The sequence below is a fragment of the Chenopodium album genome, chromosome 20 (assembly GCF_948465745.1).
Source record: "Chenopodium album chromosome 20, dcCheAlbu1.1, whole genome shotgun sequence".
Classification (NCBI taxonomy): Eukaryota; Viridiplantae; Streptophyta; class Magnoliopsida; order Caryophyllales; family Amaranthaceae; genus Chenopodium; species Chenopodium album.
This window is the reverse complement of record NC_137853.1, coordinates 25,777,610-25,803,688: the sequence shown is the minus strand read 5'-3', so window position 1 is coordinate 25,803,688 and position 26,079 is coordinate 25,777,610. Positions and strand designations below refer to the sequence as shown.

The following is a 26,079-nucleotide window of genomic DNA, read 5'->3' as shown; positions in this document are numbered from 1 at the left end:
TGGGGTCAATTGAGTTGCTTTTGGAATATGGGTCGGTGGCTAGAAATGTTGAATTTGTGGTAATCGTTATTGAAGCATGCTTTAACCTTTTGCTCGGCAGGCCTTGGCTTCACGAGAACAGGGCAGTAGCCTCTACATTACACCAAAAGGTGAAGTTGCTCATGGATCATGGTGCAGTGACACTAGTGGGTAATCCAGAAGTTATGAATGTTTCTATTCTCGGAAAATCGGTGCTCCATTTAGATGAAGAAGAGGGTAGTCAATTAGGCGGATTCACTATTCACAATATTGGATTTGATCCAATTGGCTCATGGAAAGAAGGAGAAGAAGAAACAGAGGAAGATCCGGAGGAGGACTTGGGGGAAGACGAAGAAACCGACGAAGAGCCGGAAGAAGAAACTGAGGAAGATCCAGAAGAGGAATGTCAAGAAAATGACGATGACTCTGAAGTTAATTCCCAAGAAGCTAGAGGTGGAACAAACTGGTCTAATGAGGATGAGGCAGAAGAAGAACCCAAAACTCCAAAAGACAACGATCCTGGTTTTAGAGGAGAATCTTGGACAAGTAATTCTTTTAGACGGGGTCAAGATGAAGGATCTCGGAAAAGATCTAGGGCCGAGGATTTTGATTTTGATTTTGATTTCGATATCCTGTGCTATAGAAGGTTAGTGTACCCAGAGGAGTTGGTTCTTTTCCCTAACTACAGGCATGAAGATCGTTACCAAAATCTTCCCCAGTTTGAGAAGTTCAACGGGTTGGGAGATTCCATCCTCCATTTATACAACTTTGTGAACACCTTATACCCCTTAAATGTTCCAGAAGAACATTTTCCCATGTTGTTCAACAAGTGTTTGGATGGACATGCGTTATCTTGGTATTATACCTCAGGGGTAACGACTAAAAGTTCATGGGGAGAGATTGCTCAAGCATTCAGTGATTGGGCATTTGAGTTTCGACAAACTGACACTGAAAAGCTGAAGCTAGTGAATATGGAGCAAAGTGACCGGGAATCATTCTCGCATCTCTTTTCAAGATGTTCTTACATTCGGGCTCAACTTCGTTTTCCCATTACTGATCGGGAGTTCATGTTGATATTATTGAGGAAGTTAAATGATTTCTATTATCGTCATATGGTCTTTGTCAAGTATGCCGACCTCTCGCACATGGAGAGACATGGTTACGAAATTGATGCATATCGACTACAAGAAAGAAGGCCTAAGGTGCATCCTCAAGGTGAAAGGGCTAACAGGAGGATATTCACTCGAATTGATGAACCATTAAGTGTGGTGTATGATCGTTTGAGTAAAAAAGGTATTCTTCGGGCAAAGAGCTATGTGTATTCATTACCACCACATGGAACCGATATGAGACAATATTGCAGTTTTTGTCATCAATCGGGCATATAACAGATACTTGTTATGATCTTAAGTGTGCGATCCAGGATCTCATCGATCGCGGAATCATCTCTCCAGCCCATTCTAAGTCTAACACACTTGAGACAAACCCGACACAACCACAAACCTCCCAAGCTGATTTGTTCCTTCAGCTGCTCGAACAAGGCCGTATCAAGCTACTACCTCGTCGAGCGGGAGCTGATCTTGTTTGGCCAAATCTCAACAAATTTTGTCATTATCATCAGTTACATGGTCACGATACTAATGAATGTCACGCCCTCCGTTGGTGTATAAAGCGCACTACTAGAATTTCTTGTCCGAATCAAAAAGTGTCCATAAATGCTCTGTCCATTTTGACACGCGAAGACGATCCCACTCTTATGATTTCTCGTCACTATTTGGAGAAAATATCTCAACAAGACTGCGAGGAAGGTTGTTTTAGGACAGTTCGAAACCCTGAAGCCTAGGGAGTATCTCTACATGGGAAAGGAAGTATCCGCAATCACTACAACAACATGGTGATCTCTATCTTACCCTCCATCAAGAAGGATAAATGAGAGGGGTAGTATGAACTTTGTAATCTAAGCATTTTTCTTCTGTATTTTCTTTTAGTACAAAGAACTACGTACAGCTTGATCCCCCAAAGCACTATTTCATGATCATACACAAATATCGTACTTGCACGTACGCACTATGTTATTGGGGTACGTAGGCAACTCTGATCGAGTGCAGCTGTTTCAAAAAAATCTTCTTCCATTTTGAACTACGACGGGTCTGATTCTCCAAAAAAAAAAGAAAAAAATATATGCAGAAAAAATCTATCTGGAGATACGTAGGCAGCCTTATGGCGCGACCTGAAATAATTAAAAGTTTTTTTTTGGGAATGAACACCCCACTAACTTATCTAACTTGACGTACGTCTTTTAAATCTTTACCAAATTTTTTTTCCCCTTTCCGCCTGTATTTTTGCATTCGTCATTTACTTTTTTTTTGTTATTTTCAAAAAAAAAAGGAGGAAATCCTAATATTGAGTATGCATTGTTTAGGTATCCCTTGCCAAACAATGACCAACCAAACTCGAAAATCTACCCTACCCCCAAATTCCATTCAAGAAATCCAAGACCCAATACCACAAACACTTACCAGAGGACTTCAATTGATGTTGAAAATGGGTTATGTTCCAGGAGCTGGTTTAGGACAAAACGGTGAAGGCATGAGGCATCCAATCCCAATAATTGATAAGCAAAATCGTCATGGTTTGGGTTTCGACGAGAAAATAGGTTCCAAAGTCATGAAAAGGAATTCCCTAACCTTTAATGGGCAATTTGTGTTGCAAAACGACACTGAGCCATTTTATGAGTTTCCTGAACCTTGGCGTGACTTGGATAAAGAGGAAATTCACCCCGGGTTAGAAATTTTCTTTGCAGAAGCAAGGAATGAAGAATTTATTGAGAAATGGTTTGATAAGAAACAAGTATCTTTGAAAGATGTTGATTGGGCTGATTATCTAAAGCAAGGAGTTTTAAGAGGCTTGTTTTCGTTAAATTCTGATTATGAAGCTAGATTCGATCCCATTACACTTATCACTCCAATAAGAACAGAAATTGAAAATGATTTTCGACCCGAAACTCAAGAACAATTCCTTCCTTTCCCTGAACTATATCCCTTTCAATCCTCTACCTCAGACGGTTATGAAACCGATAGTTCATCATCTAGCCAATCGTCTATTCATACACTGCCTGATATCTCATATCATTAAGATATCAATAAAGTTACTTGTAAACATATTTGCGTACAAGAAATTGATCTTGATCATGATGCATTTTCTAATAATGAACTTTTCAATGAACCTAAATCATGCGTGACACCCATGGAAGAGTCTATAACTGTAACCATAGGTACGGATAATGATGTAAAAGAAGTCAAGATAGGATCTTCCCTTTCCCTCGATGAACAAAATGCATTCATTATTTTACTTAAAGAATATGTGGATGTGTTCGCATGGTCTTATGCTGATATGCCTGGTGTCGATCGTGATATTGTTGAACATCGTATACCACTCTACCCTGATAGTAAGGCAAAGCAACAAAAACTTCGTAGAATGAAACCAGAAGTTAGTCTCAAAGTTAAGGAAGAAATTCAAAAGCAGCTTGATGCCAACTTCATCAAACCAATCAAGCATCCGAAATGGCTGGCGAATGTGGTAGTAGTGCCCAAAAAAGATGGAAGGGTCAGAGTGTGTATTGATTTTAGGGATTTAAATTCAGCATCTCCAAAAGACTATTTTCCATTGCCCCACATTGATGTTCTGGTTGATAACACTGCTGGACACGCCATGTTCTCATTCATGGATGGATTCTCGGGATATAATCAGATACTTATGTCAGAAGAGGACATGTCCAAAACTTTTTTTATTACCCCATGGGGAACCTTTTGTTATAGAGCAATGCCTTTCGGATTAAAGAATGCTGGGGCAACCTATCAACGGGCCGCGACGACGATTTTGCATGACCTCATCCATGATATTGTGGAGGTTTATGTTGATGATATGATTGTCAAAAGTCATGATCGTGAGACGCACCTTGATGCTTTAAAATCATTCTTCGATAGAATCAGGAAATACAATCTTAGACTGAATCCTCAGAAATGTGTATTTGGAGTAACTTCGGGAAAACTTTTAGATTTCGTCGTAAGTCAAGACGGAATTAAGGTCGATTCTGACAAGGTAAAGGCCATACAAGAGCTTCCCCCGCCAAGGACAGAAAAGGAGATTCGGGGATTTCTTGGTAGAATTCAATATATTAGTAGGTTCATATCGCAATTGACAACTCGGTGCGAACCTATATTCAAGTTACTTAAGAAAAATGTTCCTACAAAATGGAATGATGAATGCCAAGCCTCATTTGATTCAATGAAAGAATATCTTTCCAATCCTCCAGTTTTAATGCCGCCGAAACCGGGGCAACCCTTGATATTATATCTTACCATTACAGAAACGGCCATGGGAGCTCTTTTGGCTCAGTATCAAGAGGGTACAAGGAAGGAAATAGCTATCTACTACCTCAGTAAAAAGTTCCTTGAGTATGAAACCAGATACACTCCTTTGGAAAGAGCTTGCATTGCCCTTATTTACGCAACCAAGAAGCTTCGACATTATTTGCAAGCACATACTACTTATCTGGTCTCGAGGTTAGATCCAATCAAGTACATTTTTGAGAAGCCAATTTTGAGTGAAAGAATAGCAAGATGGCATGCGATATTGTCAGAATTTGACATTCAGTGTGTGAATCAAAAGTCTGTCAAGGGAAGGGCTATATCTGAAACTTTGGCTGATGGACCTATATCGGGTGATGAATTTGATGATGATTTTCCAGATGAACATATTTTCTGTCTTAGTACGTCACAATGGAAGATGTATTTCAATGGAGCCTCTAACAGGAGGGGAAATGGTGCAGGAGTATTATTGATCGATCCTTATGGAGTACATATTCCTTTCGCTGTGAAGCTTAGCTTTCCAACGACAAATAACACGGCTGAATATGAAGCCTGCATCTATGGAATCAAAGCAGCGTTAGCAGCTGGTGCAAAGAATATCACGGTGTACGGTGATTCTTTTCTCATAATTTCCCAGACTATTGGAGCTTGGAAAGTTCGGGACGAAAGATTGCAAATGTACACGGAGCATCTTCAACAATTTATCCCGTTCTTTGAAGAAATAGAGTTCAAACATCTCCCTCGCGAACAAAACAGTTTTACTGATGCTTTGGCAAATCTAGCGGTAAATTTGACTTGGGATGATGATGTGAAGGTACAGTCAGTAACAATTGTAGAAAAAGAAATTCCAGTGATTAATTTTGAACCAACAATTGCTTTATTGACCCAAGAAGATAATGAGGATGCTTGGTATACTGATGTTAAGAAGTATTTAATCGATGGAGAATATCCTAAAGGAAGTCACAAGAAGGATCAGTTGGCTATTCGAAGGCTAGCTTCCCATTTCACAACATTGAAAGGTTTGTTGTATCATAAAAGTTTCGATGGAAATTTGCAATTATGCATCGATGGGGAGCAGACACAAAGGATCATGGAAGAGGTTCATGGGGGAGAATGTGGGCCTCATATGAATGGACGAATGCTTGCTCGTAAGATTCTGCGAGCAGGGTATTATTGGACCACTTTGGAAAGTGATTGCATCCATTTCGTACGAACATGAAAAAAATGTCAGCTATTTGCAAACCTTAATCATATGCCGCCAGTTAGCCTAAATAATTTTACTTCACCATGGCCTTTTTCCAGCTGGGGCATAGATATCATTGGGAAAATACATCCGAAAGCTTCGAACGGGCATCAATATATATTGGTTGCTGTCGATTACTTTTCGAAATGGGGAGGCATCATCATATTCGAAACTAGGGGCAAAACAAGTTTCAAAATTTGTAATCAATAACATTATTTGTCGGTATGGGATACCTTTTGAAATTATTTCCGACAATGGTTCACAATTTGAAGGCCATCTCAAAGAAACCCTTGAGAAGTACAAAATCAGACATCACCAATCATCACCGTATCGTCCTCAAACAAATGGAGCTTTTGAAGCAGCTAACAAAACCATCAAGACGATAATCGCTAAGATGATAGATAGGGCTTGAGAATAGCCTGATAAGCTTCCCTATGCACTTTGGGGATACAAAATTTCCATCCGAACACCAACTGGGACTACTCTATATTCTTCGGTATATGGAATGGATCCGCTTCTTCCAATCGAAATGGAGATTCAATCGCTTCGCGTAATGAATGAAAGCGAGATATCTGAAGAACAATGGTTTAAAGAACGATATGATGAACTTTCCTTGGCAAGTGAACGAAGATTACAAGCCCTTCACAACATTCAAATTTATCAAAGACGCATTGCTCGGGCTTTTAATAAAAAGGTCAGGGAAAGGAATATCCAAAAAGGAGATTTGGTACTTAAGGAAAATCGAGTACCGATTCATGATCCACGTGGAAAGTTCAAGCCAAACTGGTCTGGTCCCTTCTTGGTCAAACATCTTACACCAGCGGGAGCAGTAAAATTGATGGATCTTGATGGAAATGAATTTGTTCATTTCACCAACCTTGATCAGTTAAAAAAGTATTATGCTTGATTGGTACAGTGTTGTATTTGTGGGATTCGAAAAAAAAAAAAAAAAAAAAAAAAAAAAAAAAAAAAAAAAGCTTGAATCTCCTACTTGCTTTAGATAGTTATGTGTATCATGTTAAAGTTTAGATTTCATTCATGTTTGCCTTGCATGCTTAATGGTCATGTAGAAATATTCATTATTATTAAAAGATCATGATCAAGTCGATACTTAACAAAATATGATTACAACGAACAAACTTTTTTTTAACACAAACTCTCTCGCTTTTTAGCAAGATTACATCCACTTTTGACCATGAAAACAACAACCACATACATCATACCCTAAAGACCAACGCCTTCAGATACGATTTTTCTTTTAGAATTAAAAATACATAAACAAAGGAGACACAAGTACAAGTATTGAATTACAATAAGGAAATTCTTCTAAGGATTGATTCAAGCGTCACCCTCGAGGTCTTCCAACAACCATGTTGTGTAGGATGGGGTCGGAACATCGTTCTCAAGGATTGTAAATGCAGGGATCATTCGTGCAAATCGCCATACACGAGATGATGCGCTAAGAGCTTCCACATTACCAATCTCATAGGTGGTACAAGGTACCGCTGGAAGCTCATGAAGCTCTAGGAGTCGCTGGAGTTGACCCGCTTGTCTCAAACATCTCCAAGGAAGATAGAATGTGACGCGGCATAATCCTGGAAGTTGAACACCCTTGCGTCTGCTAGTGCTAATTGTTATGGAATTTATATTGAGAAATGAAATGATCCATTCCACATCAGCGGTGGCAAAAAGGTCTGTCCATCCACCTTGGTTGCAACATTGACGGAATATGGGGAAAAAGCCTCTCTCCCGAATATGTCGGGTTTAGTAAGGAGTTCGAAAAGGTGGCCTAGACAGTTTGAATTTTTCGCATAACCAAAGTTGAAGCACAATTGGACACCCTTTAACAAATCCACCTGGATTTTGTTTCAAATGGTCAAGCCCCATCATAAGTTCCCCTAGGATAAGAGGCCCTAAACGGTTCCCTGACTCAATCTGTGACAACAAAGAAAGGCAACGAACATGACAGGAAAATAATGATTCTTTGAGCAAAACAAGGCCGAGCAATAAAAGGATGCAAGATCTTTCTTGGCACCTTTTGAAGTCCTCATTATTGGCAGATTCCCAATGAGATAAAGAGAAGGTCTCAAGAAAATTCTCTAAGATTAGGCTGTCAAGCAGGCGATAATTGCTCTCCATATTTAATGGTATTCCTAGCAAATCTCTCATGGCTGCATTGGTTGCCCTTGGGTCAGCAGGTGTAATCACACGGCCTTCTTTATAAAGACCTAGTAAACCCTCCACTTCTTCTAGAAGAGGAGTCAATTTTGTCTCTCCAAAACGAAAGACATGACGTTCTTCATCCCAAAATTCAACAGCAGCATGAATCATATCATACCGAGGTTGAATGGCTAGGAGAGGGGTGATACTTCTGGTAAAGACACTAGTGTAAGGGGAAAGGCGAGGTGGAGAAATATTTTCTACCACCCCTTTTAGTTGGAGCTTTCTAGCTCCATTGATTTCATTTAATTCTTGAAATATGGCATTCATTTTTAAGAAAAGGAGAGGAAACTTAAGAAGCTTAAAAAAAGAAGAAGGAAGTTTGATTTGGTGTAGAAAAGAATGAGTACCACATCCTTTTATAGGGTTGGTGTTAGCAATGGGGCCATGAAGAAAAGGCCGAAGGAGTCTACTTTTCCGAAAACTCAGTACAAACCACCTGCTATTTTTGCATCTGAAATTCATAAACTGTTTTTCTTCAAGCTCGTGCAGATTGGAGTTTTTATATCCTGCAAGGTTAAGCCAGTTTTTCAACTGCACCCAAGCCAACATTTGTGTTGCAACTGAGTGACGATTTCACTCCCATTTTTTTTTAGCCAGTTTTCAACTGCACCCAAGCCAACATTTGTGTTGCAACTAAAGGTGGGCACGGGCCGTGCTCGTGCCGCCGCGGGCCGTGCCTGGCCGTGCCGGGGTGGTGCCCGTGCCGTGCCGGCTCCGCGGCGTGCCGTGCCGTGCCTGGAATTGGCACACCCCAGCCCACGGCACGGCACGGCCCACGTGCCTAGCGGGCCGTGCCGTGCCGGGCCGCGGGCCAAATCGTGCCTCGGTTTATTTTTTTTTTTTTAAAAAAAAAATAAATGTTAAAAAAAAAAACGAATTAAAAAAAATGCAAATAATTTAAAAAAAAATATGAGTGCGATAATCCGAAAACGCAAAAAATTGAAGAATAACTTATTTTATTATATGACGGTAGCCGGTACGAATGTACGATAATTGAATAATACAAAATTACAAAATAAGTAATGATAATTAAAAATGCCACAATAGTGTATGAATATTGAATAACTTCATTTATTATACGGAATACGAAGTTCGATAATACAAATACAAAAAGAATACAATAGTGTATAATGTAAATATGTAATCATGTAATTATTATTGGTCGTCTTCGCCTTCGTCTTCATCTTCATCTTCGTCTTCGTCTTCGTCTCCTAGAGGTTCAAGTTCATCCGCCAATTGAGTGGATTGAGAACTAAAAGAAGTCGACGTTCCTTCATCGTCGTCGTTTTGTGCATAAGTACGATCTTGAGAACGAGTTTCGGCATCCAACCAATCCTTGAAGCAAACACACATTTCAAGTGTTTCGGGTTTTAGTCTTGTTCTTCTATCGTCTAGAACTCTTCCCGACGCACTAAAAGCTCTTTCGGAAGCAACGGAGGAGACTTGGATAGCAAAAATATCACGAGCCATTGCCGATAAAATTGGATGTTTCACGACTTGTGATTTCCACCAATCGAGGATGTCGAGGCCAAACTTCTCTTCATCGTCCGTGCCTTTCATGAAGTCGTAACTTAAGTACATTTGCAACTCCGAAACATCGCTTTGAGTTCTCCTAGATGATGATGATTCTGTACCTGAATACTTAGACATCAAGTTAGCAGCTTGTGCAAATAAACCTTTGGCCCGTTTACTTACATTTTTGGATGTTGAGAAGGGGCAAATCGAGACACGGTTCCATATTTACTTTCATAAACATTATATAAATTAAAAAACTCATCCGTCACCTTAGTCTTAAAAGTTTCAACATCACCTTCAAAATTCATGTTACTATAATAAATATCAATTAATAAAAAGGTGCCATCATATTTTTGTCTAGGATCTAAAATGGAAGCAAAAATATAAATCATAGGAATATCGGTGTAATATTTACGCCATTTATCCTCCATGGATGGAAGATATCCACGATAAGCATGTTGTGATCGGTGTTCCGCAAAAAGTTGTGCAAGTAAACATGCATTACTAAGAAAAGAATGAGCACAAGGATTATATACAGAAGAAAAACAATGTGTCATACCATATAGTAATTGTAAAAACTGCATATATTTTTCACAATTAACCCAATCATCTTCAAGTAAAGCATTTTGTGGATATTTCATATTATAAAAAAGTGTTAAATGAACCTTGTACTCGATTGCCCGACTCAACATTTCATAGGTGGAGTTCCACCTAGTTGGACAATCCGGTGCTATTTTTATGGTTTTAATCCGTTGTTGCCTGCAAAAACCTTTCCATTCTTGCCATCTCATGTTAGAGCTATTAATAGTGCAAATAGCACTCCGTATTTTGTGATAAAATGGACCAATTGCTTGTGTTCCATCCTTCACACACAAGTTAAGAACATGACAAATGCATCTAACATGAAGTGCATCTCCATCTAATATAACATCGTGCAATTGGGATTTGACCAAATTCGCACTATATGTCATAGAAGTTGCATTATCGAAAGTCATAGACATGATTTTATCCCTAAGATTATATGCATCAATGGCTTCCATTAAATGATGTGAAATGTTAAGACCGGTATGAGGGTATTCAAGCATTTTGAAATGAATGATGCGTTTTTGTAACATCCACTCATTATCTAACCAATGACAAGTAACACATAAATAGTGAAGTTGGTACCCACTATCCCATGCATCGGCGGTTAAAGAAACTCTACTAGGAAGATTAGCTAATTCATTTACTAATCTTAATTTGTACTCTAGATAAGTCTTCATGGCAGCAGATCGAACGGTTTTTCGGGAGATTTTTTTGTGTTTTGGTTGTAGTGCTCGGTTAATATAGTTGTTGAAGGCATCATTTTCGGCGAAAAGAAAAGGTTGTTCTGCATGTACAATCATTCTCCCAAGTTCATCCCTATCTCTCTCGTAATTGTAAATGAAACCTTGTGGGTGGAATTGAGAAATTTTAGGTTGGGTTGGATCACTAGATGGTCCGCCACATTTTTTTAGGTGTCTACTAAGGTGTCCCGTCCCTCCCTTGGTATCGGCCGAGAAAATTTTGCCACAAGTCCGACACTTGCATTTTTTTCCATCTTTACTTAATTGATAATGTGCCCAAACTTCACTCTTTCTTTTGGTTTGAGCAAAATCCTCTTCGGTACACCACTCTAATATGTTAGGATTTTGGGTGTTGGGAATGTGAGTGGATGGTTCACTCGACCCGGAAGCTTGTGTTTGGCTACCTTGGGAAGGAGGAGGAGGAGGAGGAAAAGGAAATTCATATTGTTGATATTGGGTTTGTTGAAATTGGGTCCAAGGAGCCATATTAGCCATATCATCCATTTGTTCTTGCCCTCCCATGTTTTGGGGATGAAAGAAAGGGGTGGAAGTGTTTGGAAAGGGCATGTTAGAAGAGGGAAAGGGCATGTTAGGGGGGGGGGGCATAGACATTGAAGTGTTTGGGTTTGGTGGTTCCCTACGTGTTGACTTGGCTTTTCTAGAGGAGGAGGAAACGTTCGGGTTTGATGCCATTATTAATTAATGATAACAATTAACAACAATGAGATGAATGAGAATTAATAAGTAGTTTTTATCTAAAATAAATTTTCAAAAATAATTATAATAATAGTAGATTATCTAAATCAATGAGATCCCAGGTAGGTTATGGTTAGGATCGACGTTGTCCAGAGCCCAAATCCCGCCTTAGACAGATTTCAACAATCCAAATAACCCACAATTAAAATAGAAAGTAGTTTTTATGTAATTAAGTAGTTCCAAGTATACAATAATAATAATAATAATAATAATAATAATAATAATAATAATAATAATAATAATAATAATAATAAAAATAATAATAATAATAATAATAATAATAACAATAATAATAACAATAACAATAACAATAACAAATTAAAATAAAGTTGAGTTAGATCTTACAATGACGCTTCAATGCTTTCCCAAATTTATAATTTCTCGAATTTATAATTTCCCGAAATTATAATTTCCCGAATGTAAATATAACAATTTTTTTTTTTTTTTGGTAGTAAACTAATAATATTAAAAATGTAAAATTTATAAGAGAGTAGGAATTTTTTTTTTCTTTTCACAAAAGAGAGGAAGATTGTATGATTTGTAGGAATTTGAGAATTGAGAATTTGGGAGTAAGAAAATTAGAGAATAAGAGAGAAGAGATGAGTTGATGAATTGTGAAAATTTTGGAGGAAAATATGAGGTATTTATAGGGGATTTGGGTGGGAAATTGGGTGGAAATATGGCCGTTTATAGCTGTTGGAAAACGGCCATAAACGACCATATTTCCAACGGCTAGGCACGGGCCGTGCCGTGCCGTGCCGTGCCTGGCTTCGTGCCGGGCCGTGCCTGGCGTGCCACGTGCCGTGCCGGCGGGTCGTGCCAGCGTGCCGGCCCTCGTGCCGGCCACCGTGCCGCCCGCCGTGCCACGTGCCGTGCCCGTGCCAGAGCTACAAGTTTTGTTCACGGCACGGCCCACGGCCCACAGGCGTGCCACCGTGCCGTGCCGTGCCGGTGGCCGTGCCCGTGCCGGGCCGTACCGGAATCGTGCCGGGCCCGTGCCGCCCGCGTGCCGGCACGACCCGTGCCCACCTTTAGTTGCAACTGAGTGAGGATTTCACTCCCATTTTTTTAGCCAGTTTTTCAACTGCACCCAAGCCAACATTTGTGTTGCAACTGAGTGAGGATTTCACTCCATTTTTTAGCCGGTTTTTCAACTGCACCCAAGCCAACATTTGTGTTGCAACTGAGTGAGGATTTCACTCCCATTTTTAGCTAGTTGTTTAACTGCACCCAAGCCAACATTTGTGTTGCAATTGAGTGAGAATTTCACTTTATTTTTCAGCCAGTTTTTCAACTGCACTCAAGCCAATATTTAATTTAAATGAAAATCAATTGGGATTTTCCTCTTTTTTTGGGAACGTACGTACATCAAAATTTTGTGTCTTTTCTTAAACATTGATTATCGTTTTATTTAAACTCAATCAATGTGGGGCAATCTGTAGACACCAAATTTTGATCCTACCTTTTTAATTATCACTATTTTTTTTTTACTATAATTATTGTTTACTTTTTTTTTTTTTGCAAATAATAATTAATATTTTGCTAATTATTTTATAAACTTAATAATGTTTGTTTTATTACATAAAATGAAGGAAACGAGTAATAATAATGATTTTTTATTAATAATTTCCAAAATACATGTTACAATTTGTACTTCTAAATTACTAAATTACAAAATATTGAAGTACAGCTCACATTACATGCATTATTACCCTGCTCCACCGAAGTAATTTTCGGGTTTTTACTTGTGGATTAACAAGTAAATTAATATGGCCATTAGGAGGACCACTAGCCCCACAATGTACATGAAATACACCCTTATCATCCTCATGTCTTCCTCAAATGTAAAGACAGGCTGATCTTCTTGATTTTCTTGAAACATGGTGGTTGAGTTTAATGGTGGTTTTTGTTTGATTTTTTCGGGTAAGGAGGAAGATGGAAGAAGATAAGAATTAAGTGGTGAGTGGAGATTTTGGATAAGGGTAATTTCTTTTTATAGTAAAAGTTAGTATTTTAGACTGTATTTTTATACGTATATGTATAATAATCGTATAGTATAAAGTACAATATTTTTATCTCGCTAGGGGAATATGTCATTGTAAACAAGTATCGTTTAACCCTTTAGAGTATAGTAAGTATATTAATATGCTCACTTAGACCGTCAGGGTGCTTTTTTATTTTATCTTTTTTTTTTTTTTTTTGTGATTTGTGCACTATCCTATCATATGACCAATTTACCTACGCTATAAAGTCCATTACTCTAAAAGACTCATGTCCAACCAATATAGGGGAATGACAAACATTCTCACACCTAAATGGGCACTATATATTGTAGTGTTAAAGGGACCTCCTTTTATGTACGCCTATTTTAATATCCTTGTTCTGCAGTTAATACTTGATCCGGTAAATACAAGTTCGGGCCTAACCTGTCCATATTTATCTAGGAGTTGTATGGACGAGTTTAGACGAGGGATATGTATGTATAATTGTGTATAATTGTGTATGTTTGTTATGTTCAGATGAATAATTTTTTTTTTGCAGCGAAATATACGGATCATGTCTTCAAGTTTCATTTCACTGACAATTTGGTTACATGATGTATTTTTTTTCTTTCTTTCTTTTACTTTTTTTTGTTGTTTTTTCTCTTGTTGATTAGTTTCTCTGACAAATTGGTTGAATGATATTCGTTTTTTTTGTGTTTTTCCTTTTTTTTTTTTTTGTTATCATTATTATTATTATTTGTCATGGTGCGCCCATTCCTATGGTCATTCCTTTAATAAATCTGGCTTTCAGGAGTCTCTTTGTAGGATACTTGGCCATTATTATTTCTTTCCTTTTTCTTTCTCAGATTTGTTTACTCAATCAAGTTTATTCCTTCTTCAATTTTGATAAGCAATTGTCAATGGTGAGTAAACGTTACCTTTTTTTTATCCCCTGCGGTAAATGTGGTGTCCAATAAATTTCAGTTTGGATCAATTGTATCAATATTTATCTGACGCTAATTGGGATAACAGGATTCCATACGCGTCATGTATTGTATTTTACTATGCAAGTACTATTTGACACTATGCAAACACTATTTGGCACTATTCCAAATAGTAATTTTTGTTATAAAAATTTTGGTTTGCCGACATGCATTTGGCTCCAGTTTTTTTTGTTTTCCTGTTGTTTTGATCTAGTTTTGTATCTTTTGTTTTTATTTTTTACGACTATGGTAAATATAAATTTGCGTTTTAGTAGAGTAAAGTAAGATAAGAGTTCACGTTTTTTTTAAGGTCATTCGGTTAAAGGAATATATTTTACTCTTGACCACTTTAAATTTATGTTGTATGACTTAGTATTGTATGATGTATTTCACGTTGACTTTGTCATTCTTATGATTTTATATATATTTTTTTTAGTGAGGGTTATTGTTAGAAATACTCGTATGTATAAGGTTTTGTCTAATAAGGGTAGGGGTTATTTCTCTTTTATTTTTTTACTAACTCTGAGATATTTTGTCCAACCCTCTTAGTATTGTAACTTAATGTCTTTATATATCTTTTAGAGCTTCCATCTCAGAGCTAATTTTTTTTTATAAGTGTTGTTTTTAACACCTTGGTAAGTATAATAGTGACTATTTAAATTTAGGCGCGCTTTTATTATATACCATGTGAGTATTATTATTATTATTATTATTGTTTTTCTTTAGTTATGACACAACTTGGTCATACATTTTTTTTTTATATATATATACCATGGCATTTTAGAACCTATTTATTATGTGAATATTAGAGTTGATTTTATTACGGTTATCTTTATTTTATCAGTTTAAGCATTGCAAAACAAATTGCCAAGTTTATTACATGAAAAACAAGAGAATTTAATATCAAGATTCTCATTATTACCAAGATCTTGATATTTACCAAAGTAATCCTTGAATTTTAACTTATTTACTTTTTTATTTACAAATTAACCCTTTTATTTACCTATGAATACCCCCCTAATTCTCAAGTTTTAACACACCAAAGCATTCTTACAATTCTTCTCTCTAAAAGTTCTCTCTAAAAATTCTCCTCTAATCTTTGTTTTAGTTAAAATCTCTCTAATTTAGCTTTATTATTAAGTTATTAGTTTATTAAAAAAAGCATCTTATAATTAAGTTGCTATTTTTATTTAAGTATTGTTATTATCTTTAATTCCTATAAAAAAAACACAAAAATATTTCAAGTTCAAGTATTGTTGTGACGTGGGGAAAACTATGTCGTTGAACTAATCCTCCCTACGGTCAAACAAATTTATAATCACTCAACTACCTAAATACAAGTATAGAGGTAAGTCAAGGGTCGAACCACTAGGAACGGTTATGTTCAAGTATTTCTAATTAACGCCTAAGCTAGGTCGAAGTCTAAGGTGAAAGGTAGCGCTATTCTACTTCCTAAATCAAGAATCAAACAAATGAAACACTAGGGAATGGGGATCAACATGCATTCATGATAACCAAGCTAATTAGGGAGTCAAGCAATCCAAGTAATGCAAAGACAAATAGTAGGAGCAATTAGGGGCATTCAACTAATCATCCTCACACTCTCTAACATAGATTTCTCTAGTGCTAAACAATATGAAGAAACATAATCAAATACTCAACTAATTATGATCAAATCGATATCAAGTGGTCATGTCAATCAATACAATCATGCAATCAATGCTAGCAATCATGGTTAGCTACTCCAATCAAACTTATGCAACATGCAAACCTCTATGAATCAATTTAATCACAACACAAGAACTACTCAAATTCCCAAATCAATCTCAATCCATCAATCACACATGTTTACCCACACCCTAGCAAGTAAACTACTCAAGAAACATCATCATCAAATCTACTATCAACTATAGAGAACAAAAATCAACAAAATATCAAGAACAATTACTCTAATCAAACATCAAAATCAAACCAAACAAACATCAAATTAAACAAAGCAATTGAATGAGATAGAGTTTAGAAATGCTCATTGATAATTAAGATGATGTCCAACACAATTGTCACACTTGCATCTTCAATCTCTCAATCACCATTGAAATTCTTCACTTTCTCTCTCTAAAACTACTCCTAAGCTAGCCTAATCTAGAGAGAGAAGCTCTCAACCTAAGAGAGAGAAAACTATTCTAAAACTAAAGAATTACATGAATAATAATAAAGAAAACCAAAAACTATATAAACAAAAGGAGAAAAGAAGCTTAAAATCGTAAAACCCAGAAACCCGCGCCCGCGGAGAAGAACGGACACCCCGATAGCCGCGCCCGCGGGGCCAAGCCCCGCGCCCTCGGGGAGCCCTCGGGACAACCGCGGGTGCTTACTGCCCAAATACTTGAGATATGGCAGAAACAATGAACGAAGGTCCTATTTGAAACTTTGCAATCCTTCGTTTTCCTTTGTTTCAAACTCAAATTCAATTCCGAAAAGTGCATATTGATGCTAGTGGGTGCTATTTTTAATTTCCATGCATATGGCCCGCGACGTACCTACAAAACAACACAAAGAAACGGAGAAGCGAGAGAAATAGCCGAGAAATGAATAAAATGATAAGAAAACCATCAAAAGCATGCATTTCTCTAAACTAACACAAAATAACACAAATCGAGCATTATTCTCTATAAACACAACACAAACGACTAAAAATGAGCATAGAAATATAAAGAAAACATAGCCTAAAGGTGCCATAAATGGCACGGATCAAATTCCCCCAAGCTAAACTTTTGCTCGTCCTCGAGCAAAACAAAATCCAACCCAAGGGAAAAATGATGACATTATTCAAGCAAAGAAAGAAACGAGAAAACTAGAGAATATGGGAATATACACTAACTCACTTTCGTAGGAATCACGATCAATTTTAGCAACTAAAGACAAGCCATTTAAACCCCTAGATCGCCCTAGTGGACGAGTGATGCTCTCGTAAGGGTATCCTAAGAGTTTACCCATAACTCTCATAATAATACAAACAAGGCAAAGCATGAAAAAGAAAATAAAATACAAGAAAAGCAAACAAATGTTCATGAAAGGATTTTTGCAAATGTAAAAGCACAAGTGAATGCAAATCTTTCTAAACAAGTAAGGGAGTGCACGTTCCAAGATACCCAAGGTTGATTGAAACATAAATATGCTAAGCATAGGAACTAGCTTTCACAATCCACTTTCATCCCAAACGATCTTACCGCGTTCTCCCTCATAGCTTCAAATCGACCTCTAATGAGCATCCCAATGATTCCACGAAGGAACCGGAAAAAGAGAATTTTTAGGCTACTCGACATCTTGACTTTTGCATTCCCTCTCCCTATTCCTAAAACTCATATTCCTCTCCACCGATGAAGGACTCAACCTTTTAGGTCAAAAGGTCTTTCCCCAAGGTTGTAACGTAAGGCAATAAGGGTGAAGGTAGGCTAAAAATTTAAAATTTGGCGGTTTTCCTAAAAGTGAAGCAAAGAACGGCCAATTCCTAGAATCACAATCAAGTAGTCACCAAACAAAAAAAAACTAACACCCCCAAGCTTATTCAAAGCTATAAATCACAAACATAAACACAAAAAGCGTGAGAACGCTTCCCCCCAAGCTTAAATGGAGCATTGTCCTCAATGCTCAAAAAGGGAGAAAACTCACATCAAAATATTTTTTTGAATTTTTTTCATTTTTCACTTTTTTTAGTGCTTTGTCCTCGCCTCTTTCTACTTTGGACGGCTTTTTCAATTTTGCACTTATTTGTCCATGCCTTTTATAATGTAGGACGGCTTTTACTCATACTCATTTTCCATTATTCACAAAGAAGATATAACACATTCTTGCTTTCATAAGAACCAAACATTTCAACTTCTCCACCACAAACTCCATCAAGAATGATCAATTGCTTCACAAAAACCAAGAAAAGAAAGAAAATGAAACAAAAGGCCAAAGATCTAAAGATGTGGCTTGAAAAGAAGGGATAAGGCTCAAATGGTTGCAAGAAGGCAAATGTAAACCCAAAAATAAAGAAAATGAATAAAACTATCCTAAAAATAGAAAAATACCACCCCGAAAAAGGTGCCTTTGTCCTCCCTAAATGGTTCGGTCTCGGATTCAAGATCTATGAGTCAAGTTTCAAGATTAGGTTTGCAAGAAGTCAAGGATCCATGCCGCTCATACAAGTAAGGTAGAAGGCTTGAAAAACATAGAACTAACATGGTTGTAGCAAAAACTCACTATTAGTGTCAAATCGACTATAGGAAGCAACTACCAAACATGCCACAATCAAGTAGAATCCGGCTTCATGTTCCCACTAGTTCTAACCAACTACCTTAGCATGCTTTATCCTAGAATCAACCAAGCGTACTCTCAAACCGTGCACACCATTACCATTTAGGAAGAAAAGCATTCAATTATACAAGTCCAAATGTTATTATGTCCAAAGCAAGAACAAAACAAAACACATTGCAAATTTGCCTTGATAGAAACAAAAATCTTTTTGGAGTTTTTCAAAATGTAAGAAACATGGAAAAGCATATACAAAGGTGCATAACACATATGGATCAACATCCCACCAAACATGATAGAATACCCTCCCCCAAGCTTGAATGAGACAATACACTCAAACATAAATCATATAATCCATGGGAGGGGAAAACAAGGAGATCAATCCAACAAACCAACATATGTCCAACAAGTCATCATCCACTAGAGAAAGAGCAAGGAAAGATATTACCGGATATTAGGTGGGTGTAAATACCCGCAAATGACCCAATTTAAACCTTTCAAAGCTAATTTCTCAAGAATTGAACCTTGTTTCCATGTGCTAGTAAAAGTAGGAGTCAACCTTCCTTGATTCTTGATCCAAATCGAAGCACCAAAGTATATCAAGTCATGTACCTAGCAAAAGGCACACAAAAATTTCTATGAGAGAAAATCTATTCTAAAAAGAAAAGGAAAACTAATCTAAAACACGGGTTACTTCCCGAGAAAGGCTTGCTTAAGGTCCAAGCTTGACCGCTCTAGTAAAATAATATTGCAACGATCGCAGGAGCTTGTCAAATGCACTACTACACATTTCATAAGATAGAATGTAGGCAAATGACGGAAGAAAAACGTGCAACAAGATCATTGCACGCAAGTGAGAAGGGAGATGCCAAAAGAAAGAAGAAGAAGGATCAAAAGGAAAAACAAGAAAATAAGAAGAAGAAGAAGGGGGAAAAGAAAAAGAACAAGGCAAATCCTCCTCACTAAAATATTTTTGGGTAGCACCATCACCCTTTTCCTCAACAATAGACGAATGAGGGACATTAAGATCATCACAGACAAGGGAGTCCCCAATAGGCTTATCAACAAAGGAAGGGAGAAAAATAGGGAAATAGGGGATGTGGTCAAACCTTTGAGAAAAAGGGGTATGAGAAATAGGCAAAGGGTTCGCGATTCCCTCAACACAAGGTCTCACATTGCCAATGAGGGCATGAAAATCAATCAAAGAGTCCTCAAATGAAGTCCTCTCACAATCGACATCTCCCTCAAGCTCAAACACTCTAAAGGAATCAACCTCATCCTTCTTTGCACCACAATAAACAACTTTTCCTTCCACAAACTCAAAACCCAAGTCCTCAAAACCGTGCATGAATGGATGCAAATATAACTCAAAATCATCTCTCTCCCATGAAGCATCATCAATGAACTCACTTAGAAGGCTATGGGTTTTCATTTGACTCTCAATGAACACATTGGACATAACCTCAAACAAGTCCAAACACTCATGGATAGCAGAGTCATATTCATACACTTGAAACTCATCATAATCAACCAAGGAAGAGGAGTTTAGACTCACAAAATCATCATAATCATCATCACTCTCAACTCCCTTTCCTTCACTCATATGCTCGACAATAGGATCCTCACACACTCTTGGTTGTTCAAAATGATCATCATCATCATCCTCAACACACACATCAAATTGAGATTTTTCACAAACAAGCATCAAGGATGACAATTGGCTTTCTAACTCATCTTTTCTTCTTTTTCCCTCCTCAAGACGCTCCTCATTCTTTTTCATTATGTCTAATTGACCTCTCATAGATTGAAGAATCATCTCCTTACTAGTCCCAAGATCATCATCAAGCTCAATGTGCCTTATTTGAGACTCAAATGTATCGACAAGAGATTCAAAAGATGTAGAAGGTTGAGGCTCAACAAGAGGAAAAGAAATACAACCAAGATTGGAAGAATCAACATTAAGATCATGAGCATATACATCGCATTGGGGAGTGGGGGCAAAATCAAGAACATGAGATTCATCATTAAGGGAATGAAGCACATCACAAGAAGGCATAGTAAATAATGAAGAATATTGAAACACACCATTAGCATCAACTTGAGCATGTACTTCATCATCATGAACAAAAGGGGAAATAGAGTTGAAATCATGTGTTCTAGGTTCACTAATGGGATCATGTGACAAATCATAGGAATTCATGCTAATATTAGAAGAATCAACACATTGCATATCAATATTAGGATCATGATTATCCCTATTATAGACATCCCTAGCAAACCAAACATAGAAATCCCAAGCATCATCAATTGACAATGCTCTAAATTCACCATTATACATGCATTCAACTTCTTCCCTAGTTTGCTCATTCAAACCAAAATAACAAATCTCACAAGCTTCCCAAAGACTACAACAATTACAATCGAGAAATCCCTCTAGTCTATTAAAATATTCACAAAAGGGCTCATTGTCAAATTGAGGAAATGAGAGACATGCCATTTTTATAAAGCAAACAAAAAGAAATAAAAGAAAATTATACACAAAGACCTAGACTCAAGCAATTAAAAACACTCAAACATAGACACCTTCCCCGGCAACGGCGCCATTTTGACGTGGGGAAAACTATGTCGTTGAACTAATCCTCCCTACGGTCAAACAAATTTATAATCACTCAACTACCTAAATACAAGTATAGAGGTAAGTCAAGGGTCGAACCACTAGGAACGGTTATGTTCAAGTATTTCTAATTAACGCCTAAGCTAGGTCGAAGTCTAAGGTGAAAGGTAGCGCTATTCTACTTCCTAAATCAAGAATCAAACAAATGAAACACTAGGGAATGGGGATCAACATGCATTCATGATAACCAAGCTAATTAGGGAGTCAAGCAATCCAAGTAATGCAAAGACAAATAGTAGGAGCAATTAGGGGCATTCAACTAATCATCCTCACACTCTCTAACATAGATTTCTCTAGTGCTAAACAATATGAAGAAACATAATCAAATACTCAACTAATTATGATCAAATCGATATCAAGTGGTCATGTCAATCAATACAATCATGCAATCAATGCTAGCAATCATGGTTAGCTACTCCAATCAAACTTATGCAACATGCAAACCTCTATGAATCAATTTAATCACAACACAAGAACTACTCAAATTCCCAAATCAATCTCAATCCATCAATCACACATGTTTACCCACACCCTAGCAAGTAAACTACTCAAGAAACATCATCATCAAATCTACTATCAACTATAGAGAACAAAAATCAACAAAATATCAAGAACAATTACTCTAATCAAACATCAAAATCAAACCAAACAAACATCAAATTAAACAAAGCAATTGAATGAGATAGAGTTTAGAAATGCTCATTGATAATTAAGATGATGTCCAACACAATTGTCACACTTGCATCTTCAATCTCTCAATCACCATTGAAATTCTTCACTTTCTCTCTCTAAAACTACTCCTAAGCTAGCCTAATCTAGAGAGAGAAGCTCTCAACCTAAGAGAGAGAAAACTATTCTAAAACTAAAGAATTACATGAATAATAATAAAGAAAACCAAAAACTATATAAACAAAAGGAGAAAAGAAGCTTAAAATCGTAAAACCCAGAAACCCGCGCCCGCGGAGAAGAACGGACACCCCGATAGCCGCGCCCGCGGCCCAAGCCCGCGCCCGCGGGGCCAAGGCCCGCGCCCTCGGGGAGCCCTCGGGACAACCGCGGGTGCTTACTGCCCAAATACTGCAGTTTTGGAGCAGCAGCAACCCCGCGCCCGCGGGTACTGTAGCCCGCGCCCGCGGCAGTTTTCCTGGGCCAACTTCGGAAGGCTGTAACTCTCAATATATAAATTGTATGAGGACGTGCGACCTAGCATTAGAAAGCTCTTTAAGTCTAGTTTCCAACCCAATTTAAATCACATCAATCCGAGTTGTACAACTTGAGATATGGCTGAAACAATGAACAAAGGTCCTATTTGAAACTTTGCAATCCTTCGTTTTCCTTTGTTTCAAACTCAAATTCAATTCTGAAAAGTGCATATTGATGCTAGTGGGTGCTATTTTCAATTTCCATGCATATGGCCCGCGACGTACCTACAAAACAACACAAAGAAACGGAGAAGCGAGAGAAATAGCCGAGAAATGAATAAAATGATAAGAAAACCATCAAAAGCATGCATTTCTCTAAACTAACACAAAATAACACAAATCGAGCATTATTCTCTATAAACACAACACAAACGACTAAAAATGAGCATAGAAATATAAAGAAAACATAGCCTAAAGGTGCCATAAATGGCACGGATCATGTTGTTATAATTATCTTCGTTAAAAATATTAGTTTAACTGCTTAAGTATTCTTATTCTATCTTAAAACCCAAAAAAAAAGTTTATTTCTTAAGTTTAGCTTTATTTTTCAAAGTTTATTTTCTTCAAAAATAAAAAATAAAAAGTTCATTAGCTTCATTTTGCTTTAGTTTCTTTAATATATCAAAACAAAAAAAAAGTACTTAGACTCTTTAATTTAATTTTAACTAAGGAGTGATCATATTTTCATCCTTGATAAACCAAAGAGGTTATCCAAAAATTGCTACATCTAGCTCAAGGTATTATCTTCAATCTTTTCTTAATTTCCTTTATTATTTTTATTATGCTAACTAACATGTTTGTTTCCATGTGATGTTACCAATAGGGGTAATGATGATATTAGGTGTTAAATTAGCCCTAAATCTTTGATTACTCCACATTAGAAAGTCAAGCCTATTGGTGAGGTGATAGGTTGTTAAAAGAGGGGGGTAATTGCATTTTGCATTGCATTTTTTTTTCTTTTTCTAATGCATTTTTAAATATGAAAGATTAATACATTCATATGTCTGATTAAAGCATATTTTTTTAAGGATAATTTATTTTTTTAAAGTGAGTTTAAAGACCTAATGAATTAAGAGTTTATGTAGAAGTTTATTCAAGAATAGTGAGTTACTTACCACGTCCCAAAGATGGTCTATAAAAGGACTTTTACGACCGGAATCAGTTCTAGTTTCTTAACTCAAATGATAGAACTTTTCAAGATCTTTCCAACCATATCTCACAATAATTTTTTCGATTTTTCTATGATTTTTAATGATTTTTTTAGTTTAAACTATCAAAAAATTGAAATATGCACGTTTTTCTCTTAATTGCCTTTTAAAATTTTTATTAATGGTGGCATGAAATCTATATTACATTACATTATATATGTACTTCTTAACTTATGAAGTTTTAATTAAAATGTCTTTAATCTTCTTTTAAAAAATGATTTTAGAAATAAGAGTTTTAACAAGCCTTAATTCTAAATGTTATTTTAAGAAACTTTAATCTTATTTTAAAGATGAATTCAGAAATAAGAGTCTTTAATTCTAAATGTTGTTGTTTTAAATTCTTTAATCTTATTATAAGATGACTTTTGAAATAAATGTTGTCTTAATGATTTTAATTTTCTTTAAGACTTTATAAATAAAAGTTTAAACAAATTTTATCTTTCTTTCATAATTTTGTGAATCTTTTTATTTCAAACCTTTTTGTGAACAAGAATGAATCATAACTTTGATTGTTTGTTTTTAATAAGTAATAATAGTTAATATGGGGTTATGGCCTCATTTCCAAACATGAGGTTAAGATTAATTATTTAGTCATATAAGGTTGTAACAATTATCCATCTCCACAAAAAATAAACTTACATCCCATTATAATTACCCGATGGATTAATTGACAATCGGATATGATTAAATAGTTTATTGTTCCCTTTTATTTGGAAGTAAGGCCTTGACAAGTGTCGTGTTTTACTTGGCCAATTCCATTAAGCCTAAACACATAACTCTTAAAACCTTACAAAAATTATCCTTGAGTGAATTTAAACCCAAAGTGAGATTATATAGTGAACTCTTACAGTTTTGCTCCAAAAAATACCTTGACTCACTAAAAAGTCGTCAATTGGGACGCATTTGTTGAATTGTCTTGTTCAAAAGACATTTTTGGTGATCACTAATCGGGGTGATTTTCCTCAACCAAGGTGGTTCATTTTACTTTTATGAGTGAATCCGTCAAAGATCACTAAAATCCCACCTACAAAAATGACATTTATGTCAACAACCCAAATTAAAAACCCAATGGAATTGGTTATTTAAAACATGGCATCTGTCCGAACTACGAAGGTTTTGATCCGGGAGTGAATTCAAAATCTCACTATGATCGGTACGTAGTGCAACTTTGGTGCTCAAACTTACCTTGTATTAATTATTTTTTTTGTGGTTAATATGTCTTAAAACCTTTTTTTTAACAACGCAATAGTAAGAGCCCGTTCCTTAGAACGGAAGAGAAGACGAGTTCCAGACGTTCGATTCTCTTCACCTAAACCCCGAACCCTGTGCCTTTTTTTTTATGGAGTTAGCAGTTGATTTTATTTATTTATTTAATTTTATTTCTTAAAATTGACTGTTTTAAAATCCGTCCTTATTCGGATAAAAATAAGGTGGCGACTCTAATTATTGTCTTATCAGACACCTAAGTGGAACCTTTATAGACTAATCTTTGTCCACTAAAAAAACCAGGTACCACAATCTCTTGGCTTGCACCTTGCGCCTCTTCAAACTTGAAGCTCCAAAAGACGAACATGAGGCATCCAAATTGATGAGAAATATGAGAGGAAGGCTTGGGAATCCTTGGAAATACGATCATAACCTAAAAACAAATGAAAACAAACAAATAAAAGGGAAAAAGAAAAAATAAACAAAGAAATGCACAAAACAAGGAATTTAACTACGGAAAGCACAAACTAACGAAATAAAGAACAAAACTAAGAAAAACTAAGGAAAAGAGCTACAAAATGGAATGAAAATCATCCTAAAAGAGATCAAATGAGTGCCATAAATGTCACTTATCACCCACCACCACCGAAAACCACCAACACTCACCCACAAACCACCAACAATCACCCACGAACCAAAAAAACCACCCACAAACTACAAAACCACCAAATCTACCAAAGCCTCCCACAAACCACCAATAACCACCCACGAACCAAATGAGAAATGAAGAAGTAGATGAGAGATGAGAAATGAAGAAGGAGATGTGAATTGAAAGATGAGAAATGAAGAAGGAGATGATAGATGAAGAAGGAAAAAGATGATGAAGTGAGGGATGATGAAGATGAAGAGAGGTGGTGGATTGGTGGGGAGATAAGATGAATCTGATTTTTTTGGGGGAAAAACTTAATATGATTAAATTAGATTAGGGTTAAAATAATTTGTAATTATGTAAAGTATTATGTGTTAATAATTTTTAAATAAGGGTATTTTGGTCATTTTATATAAAAAAAAAAGT

The 26,079-nt window shown here is 36.5% G+C and overlaps 1 protein-coding gene across 1 annotated transcript; it reads left to right on the top strand.

Moving 5' to 3' along the window:
* The first annotated feature begins 6,160 nt into the window (after nt 1–6,160).
* Nucleotides 6,161–6,538, top strand: LOC145596930 (uncharacterized). The gene has a single exon (XM_081653121.1). It carries the CDS (start codon nt 6,161–6,163, stop codon nt 6,536–6,538), a length of 378 nt encoding a protein of 125 aa, XP_081509247.1.
* The last annotated feature ends 19,541 nt before the right edge of the window (nt 6,539–26,079 follow it).

What these genes read in the sequence shown, in the direction of transcription:
- LOC145596930 (XM_081653121.1), top strand. Translation starts at nt 6,161, where the DNA reads ATGGAGATTCAATCGCTTCGCGTAATGAATGAAAGCGAGATATCTGAA.